Source organism: Protobothrops mucrosquamatus, unplaced genomic scaffold, assembly GCF_001527695.2.
Source record: "Protobothrops mucrosquamatus isolate PMUCROS unplaced genomic scaffold, P.Mucros_1.0 scaffold34, whole genome shotgun sequence".
Lineage (NCBI taxonomy): Eukaryota > Metazoa > Chordata > Lepidosauria > Squamata > Viperidae > Protobothrops > Protobothrops mucrosquamatus.
In genome coordinates, this window is record NW_015386418.1 from 480,593 (window position 1) to 488,564 (window position 7,972).

The 7,972-nt window shown below is 35.9% G+C and overlaps 1 protein-coding gene across 1 annotated transcript in view; it reads right to left on the bottom strand.

Moving 5' to 3' along the window:
- Nucleotides 1-7,972, bottom strand: part of LOC107283359 (dystrophin) — a 336,632-nt gene that overhangs the window by 64,626 nt on the left and 264,034 nt on the right. The window contains exons 28-29 of the mRNA XM_029283193.1: nucleotides 7,219-7,353; nucleotides 4,418-4,567 (exon numbers count right to left, since the gene is read on the bottom strand). Coding sequence (XP_029139026.1) covers nucleotides 4,418-4,567; nucleotides 7,219-7,353 — 285 coding nt within the window. The remainder of the gene's footprint in view (nucleotides 1-4,417; nucleotides 4,568-7,218; nucleotides 7,354-7,972) is intronic.

Sequence of the window (7,972 nt, forward strand, 5' to 3'; positions counted from 1 at the left end):
TTCAGTGGTTGTCAACTCACTCCTGCTGCCCATGGCTTCTTCAAGCTGGTCCTTGCCTCTCCCTCTGCGTCACTCGGATTTCACCTTCAGATCTTTTTTTTTATAAATATTTTATTAATTTTCTAATTTTGCAATCATAAGTACTTAACAAACAACATGTTGTCTGGGTCCATTGGTAATTCAGTGGTACATATTAACTTCCTCAGTCTAGATCCAATACTACACCAGCCAGTGCTTCCTCTCTTCTTCCAGTGGTATATATTTTTCTACACTAGGCAAATACAATTCTTATTGCTGCTAATACATATACAACTGGATATCAACTTCTTTATCACATTTTTCTAATATTATACATATTATCAATAGTGTCAGTTTAAAATATCTTTTCTAACCAAAACATATCTCAATTGCATTTGCACTTAAAATCCATTTGTTCAATCAATATCCTGTTTTTCCCACTTTTTTATTTTAATTTCTCATCAATGTTCAAAGTGTCTCTATTGCTTATTGTTTTCTCAAATAAATTATATTTGGGTAACCAAAAGCTTCACTTATTCAGACCATCTTAGCATTTTTATATTTCCCTTCTCATACCAAAATATAGTATTCTAGTTGCAGATCCTATCTTTCTAGTTATAATAATACTTTTATTTCTAACAATTATTCTATTCTCTTAGTCATGCTCAAACATCTATTTAATAATATAATACCCCATCTAATGGATCAAAATCTCTATTTTCTTCAGTCTTACTCTAGCTTTCTTCCTTTGCCAAACAAACTTTCCAAATCAACGCATTTGAATCATCAAGTAGTTCTTCCTCTATTTTTGTGTATATTGTTTGGAATAAGAAAGACAATTTGATTAAAGTATTAAAGTTTTTCTGAGTCTGTCTGTTGATTCCTTCCTTTAGGTCCTCCATCTTTGGATCTGCTTCCTCTAATTTTCCTTCTATTTTCTGAGTTATTAGTTCCTTCTTTGTAGTCATTTTGTGAATTTGTAGGTTTAGATTAGAAAATTTCTTTCTGAGATTCATTAACATTTTCTTGTTGGTATTTCAAGCTGGGGTCTTTGAAGACAAATGTTAGGAATGGTTTTTTTATTTACAATTTAAGGCTAAGTATGGAACATCCATTTCGTTTTTGTATGTGGTCTTTATAGTCCAATCTATTTAGGGATTTAAAAAGTTTCAGTCAATTGTCATTTGAACTCCAAATTATTGAGCCAGCCTATTACTTCGTCCTTAAGCGTCCCCTAAAGAAATAAAAGCAAAATTCAAGAGTTTCTGTCCAATGAAAAATATATCTTTTCTGTCCAGAGAGAAAAAAGCAATTAAAAGTTGTTCATCAATCAAAGGTTTATAATCCAAAGTATTCCATCATCTCAATCAATAATGCGTATTTCTTCTATAGGGAAATAGCTCCATGAGACAGCTCTAAAAGTCAGTTAGTATTTGTATTCGTAATCTAAGCAGGCCAGTTTCAAAATAGTTTATCATCTCTGCCACAGAGATAAGCAGCCAAAGAGCTCCCCCCACTTTTCCAGCTGCAGTATTCAAAAGTGAAAGTTTCCAAGGACAACAAAAGTCTTATCTGAGTCTGGGCTTCAAGCAAAGTTTCATTTAAGCATAATAGATTGTAGTGCCATGGTTCACCACTAGATGTCGTTGACATCTTTCAGCTTTTTAAATCCAAACTTATATTGCAAACTTTTCAAGTCTCTTTTCTAAAAAAGTCTCAAAAGCATTTTAGTACCCAAATTTCAAAGCTATATATCTGTATTGATTCCAAATTAATCTTGTAATTTTATCTGTTTCCCCCCAAGCAATTAGTTCACAGCTTTTCTTTTCCTGAGGGAATGGGGCAGAAATTCCCCTTCCCTCTCTCATCAGGGGGGATTCTTTGCTCTGGCAGTTTTTCCCAGGAATAAGTCTTAAAGTCATAAAGAGAGGATAAAGTCTCACCCAGCTTAAAAGTTGCTCATTAGTGCTTATTTTCTTCAGTTGTCAGCAGCTTCTGACTGGCCACACATGTGGCCAGTCTTTCCCCCACTGGTTTGGAGGGCTTCCTCGGATCAAACAGAAGGACTGCCACCCCTCCGTGATCAACAAGGGTCCCTTCCTTCTTTGTCGCCTCTCTGGGGCAATGTTTGACCCTTTTTAGGGTCCCCAGCAGGGCAAAATCAAATGTGGAAGATGGAGCCCCATCTCCTCGCATCCATCACGCCATGATGCCTAACCGGAAGCCCCTCACCTTCAGTCTTAAAAAGCTTCAATCATGAAATGCATTGCCTGTTTTAGGATCTGATTGGGGGGTTCCTACTCTCCCTCAATTTCTTTGTCATCGCAGAGCAGTTCCATTTCATGCGTCCAGCCCGGTTTTCTGCTACCTCGGGTAGTTTAGTTGTTGGGCCCTTCCATCACAATCTTCCTTTTTCTTCATATTGGCCAACCATCTTGGTCTTGTGGATTCCTCCATGGCAGCCATCACCATCCATCTGGAGGAATTCTCTTCAGGTTGAGTCTTGGTGGCAGACTCTTCCCAGTATTTGGACTTGTCTTGCTCACTGCCATGGAGCGACACAGCATTCATGGGGTCCCCATGGTAGGGCAAATGCCTCTCCGGGTTGACCACTTTGCAGATCTTGCCTAATATAAGGTCCTGCCTCAGCTAGTACTCCCAAGAAAGCAGAACTCTTGAAACAGGCATTGTTTCAAACAGGAACTTTTATTGAAAGTCAGTGAAAACAGGAAGGTAAGGCAAGTTCTAAAGAATCCCCATGCAGAACACTACGTTAAAATATCCCTTTTCAAACCCTCCCTAGAATCCAACTGTCCAGTTCATTTCTAGCTAATCCACAGTTGCGAAGTTGTTGTATGGGAACCAGAGTGATAAGAGATGGTTCCCAAGCATAGCCTCATCTTTACAAAGGAGCAGAGATAAGGCAGATCATTACTGGCACATTTCTCCCCCTTCTTCACACCAAAAGGGATACATCAGAGACAGAGAGAATAAAGTAAAGTAAATACATCCGCTAGCCCCCTCCCCTCCCAAATGAGTGAAACCTCCCCCTCCCACAAGAATGGCAGAGTCCCGAAAAAGGTGAAACAGAGGGGATCTGACACAAAGTTCAATCTTTGGCCAGGAAGATGTCAGGTGCATCGCTCCTCCTTTGTGCATTCTTCCCCTCCCAAATACCCAGTGCTTCCTCCCCCACTGTTTCCATGGCAGTTGGCAGCAAGCTTGAAAGAAAGCAAAAATGCAGGCTGACATTAGGATTCCAAAACTATTTATATCCCTAACTTTAAGAATCAGTACACTAACTTATATTATTTAAGTGTTCCATTAAACAAGAATGAATGAATACATGAATGAATGCATTTATTGTGTGATTCATATGTCTAAATATTATAATTTTCTGTTATAATACAACTTTATTTTTTGCTAAAAGTTTTATATTCTGGAAAATGTAAAATGTAAAATACATAAGTAACAAATTTTAAGACATTTGTAACTATAAAAATTACATTGTAAGAATTTTTAATAGGAGCTACTGGGGAGCAGAGATAAAAATGTGATATGTAGAACATCCCTAAATAATCCCATTTTTCATGGACCTTCATAAAACACAATACCTTGTAGTATGTTTTATTGGCTACTCAGTTTCAGTTTTGTCATATTGGCTTGTCATATTGTACCAAAGAAAGATTAATCATCTCCTTTGAATTCTAGTTTTTTGTTTATTGCATGTGATCATGCAAACAATTACTCCTAGGCAGGAATCAAGACTTGGACAAATCAAGTATTTGGCAGGTTTCAGCCAATATAGGGTGCAATAAGAGCAGTTTTTTCTACTTTATATGTATACATCTTTGAGACCCCTATTAGAAAAGCTATATCCCACTTAGCTATTATATGGCATAATTTGTTGGAATGGTAAGCATTTCGTTTAGCTCAAAAACAAATTAGGATTTAAAACAGCAAGATTAAATTGTCATTAATGTTGAAAACAAATATTCATTCTTCAGAATATTTATTGATGGATTTACAGATTAATGTGCTGCTGCTTCCTTCAGTAGAATTTGGTATCTCCAAACAGAAAAGGATTGCAATATATTTTATTCACAGTGAGAGGCCAACTTCTCAATCCTTAAATTGAGAATGTAGGAATAATAGACAGTCATGCAAATTTCTTGAAAGGACAGCAAACATCACGATTTTGAATGCACATATAACACATTGAATATTATTTCTCTAGATCATCCAGATAACTCAAACTCTATTTCTTTTATTTGTATTCACACTATTTATTATTATTTTTAAAATTTTTATAGAATAGTATATAGGTTATAACTTTATTTTTATGTAAAGCCACCCAGCGCTAATGTTTAAAACAAAAAAGTAAAAAAGAGAAATATACCTCCTGTTGTAGCTCTTCCCACCGAATATTGAATTTTTCAAGTTTCTCATTGATCAATTCATCCAAAACTCTACCATCTGTTAAAGTTTGTGCCAATTCACGAATCTGATTGCGATTATCTTCTGGATGTTGCCTTAATGTTTCCAGAGACTAAAAAAAGTCCATAAAAGGTATTATTGAGAGATTTCATTTATATAAAAGAAAAACAAATATTTATTTCTATTTGTCAGGCTTCCGAGGTAAAGCAAATGAGGAAATCAAAATTGCAGGAATATTAGACCTCTAGGGATAACAATGGAATTTGGAATATCCCCAACTGTGAACCTACTCCACTAGGGTTACTGTGGACCACTCTAGATCAGGCAGGACATCACTCACCTGTCCAGATGCATTTTGATGGCATCTCAGCCCATATCCCTAGATCAAACATGTCAAACTTGCGACGTCACGTGACGTCGTGCGATGTATCGGGACTGTTTTGCCATTGCCAGCAATGGGGTGGGTGCGGCTTCTGTGTCTGGCCTGCAGGCCGGCAGTTTGACACCCCTACCCTAGATGATGTCTCCCAGTGGTTTCATATAGATGTTAAAAAGCATATGTGATAAAATAGGACTCAGCCCTAATCAATTGCCAAATCCCCCATTATCTTCTGGAAACAGCCACCCACGAAGGAGTGGAATCACCACAGTATAGTACTCCCACATTCTAATTCTGACAGGAGAATATCATGATTGAGATACTGAAAGTTTACAAGAGGACCAACAAGGTCCTACTCTCCTTGTGTGATGGGATGTGCACTTTTAGGAGCCATGGGAGAGAGTTTTGGCAACCCAGCGCTTTCCAGAGAGAGGCCCGGGTTAAGAGCTGGATGGGAAGAAGGAAAAGAGGTTCAGGACAGCCATATCTTAGACTCTCTTAGGATATATCTAGAAAGTTGTAGCATTAGTTTGGCAATATTTGGTCCATTAGCCACAAGCAAATAAAGGGTTGAATTTGATTGGATGTCATCTCTGGGCTTGGGCCTAACATCTTGTCTTTTTTTCAATACATTTCTATTTCACTGCAAGGCCTGAAACCAGATTGAAATGAATCAAGAAAATCATTTTCATCCAAGAGAGCCTAGTATTGGTCTGTTGAATTAAATATCAGCGCAGTTTATTAAAGCAGGTAAGAAAACAGGTCTGATGTGCTTAATGAGGAAACATTACTCATTAGAGCAAAAGCGGAACCTCTCCTTCTTGCTTGCAATAAGGAATATAAACAAGTTAGACATAATGAAACCTTTTAAGCATTATGGAAGATACAGTAGTACTAGTTTTATAACTTTGAAAATATTTAAAATGTGTGAGGAAATTAAGGAAAAAATGGATTAGTTTGGGAATACAAAAACATAGCAATCATGTATAGTTATTTGGATTTGTTTTAAGAATGAGCACATATAAGATTAATTACTAGATCAGTAAATAATATGACTTTATCTATTAGTCAAATAAAAATCACTGTGTATATATTCATATTTAACTGTCAAATCAATCAATCCATCCAAAGGGATCAGTTCAATATAATATAATGCATCATTTCAGCAATTCAGTTAGATTAGAGTTAATTCAATCAATCACCTTAAAATTGCAGAATACTAGAAGGTAATATTTTGAAATCGCCCCATTGATCTTTCTCTTTAGCCAAAAATAAAAAAAATAGTTAAGTTTATTTTATTCATCTAAAATAACCTGTTGTTATATGGACCTAAATGTAAGATATAGATTGTTAAATGGATAAATGCTACAGAATCAGCTTGTAAACAATAAGTTTGTTGAGCATTTCAAATATTTATCTTTCCAATTACATTGCATTTTTGGTCCATGTGAAGCCAGATTTTCAAATCCTACTTTTGTTTCCAATTTCCATTGATGGTAATAATGATGACACTACAAAATTCAGAAATAAAGGAGGTTTTCCACATCCTTTAATATGGGCAAGACAAGTGAAATAACACTTTGTGCTTTGTTTTACCAATAATAATATTTAATGTTGTGGTTGACAACCTATTATGTAAAGGTTGCTTAGCATGATGCATGAAGGATGGATAAGCCCAGTGGTGGGATTCAAATATGTGAACAACCGGTTCTCTGTGTGGATGCTGCTTCCGGAAGTCCATTCTGGGCCTGGGCAACAAAAAATTATTTACCGGTTCTGCCGAAGTGGTGCAAACTGGCTGAATCCCACCACTGGATAAGCCCATTTTTTTAAATTAGCATCTCTGGTTGTATGAATTAGATGGTACTATGTCATTACACTATTATTATATTAGTATTTATGGTTTGTCATGCAGTCAGCAAGGTGTATAAACTGTATTTGACATTTTTGTCTACCTATCGAGTCCTTTCCAAGGACCTGGGATAGGCAGTTGTGGCTGTATGATAGTGTTACAGCTATCATAGCAGCATGTAAGCTGTTCTGAGAAAAAAACACCTTTTGCAATTGATTGATGGCGAATCTGCCAGTGCCAATGGTGTTCAAGTAGTGCTCCAGTTGTTTTGTGATTGAACCCAAGGTGCATATTACTATCAGTAATATCTTTGATTTCTTTTGCCACAGTCATTCTATTTCTATGTGCAGATCTTTGTATCGTTATCTTCTCCAGTTCTTTCTCTTTTCTTCCATTATAATTATTATTTTGTTTTTGTTGTACATTAGTTTTGATATTTTGTTCCTCATCCAGTGTTGCAACTATCATATAGGCAGCCATATTAATCAGTATAAGAAAATCAATAAAAATGCATGGATAATATTTTACTTACATTTAGTGCTACTGATACTTCTTCTGTACCTTCTTGAATATTTTCTGTTGCCTTGATTTTCAATTCCAGTTCATTCAACCATTTGTTTTCAATATCCAAATACAACAGAAGCTCATGCCAACATGCCCATACCTCCTGATAAATTAGTTTACAAAAATAAACAATTAAAAACAGTTTTTAAAACAACTCTAAAATATATTTTAGTTTTCCAAACAATGAAAAGTCATGAATGTAACATTTGCACTAGTTTACCTTAGACAAATAATGTTGCAAAATCTCTTCTACAACAAAAAAGGAAACAACATTGACTGCCAATTAACAAATTCTCATAATTATGTATTTGCAAGAGTTTTAAAAAGAGGTAATAGTTTTACATCTCACCCATTATTTTCTATAGAGATTGTTGGCAGTTTTGCTTATAGGCAATCCTTGCTTAATTAATCTAATTGGAACCAGCAACCTTACCACTAAGTGAAATGGTCATTCAGTGGAAATCACATTACTACAATTGCACTTTCTGGCTGGAAAGAGACAAAAACTACTTGGTTTCACACCTTCAGTTTTTGTTTGCCTTCTAACTAATCTTCTGCCCATTGGAATCCTCGAATGCCTGATTATTGTCTTGTACACAATAAAAAAAAGTGCAACTGGCCAGAAATCTGGGGCTGTAAGTCATGAGCACGCTATGCAAACAACTTATAATACTCTCTTGAATGCCCCTCCTCTCCAAATTCTGCTGTGCAAATTATGCAGA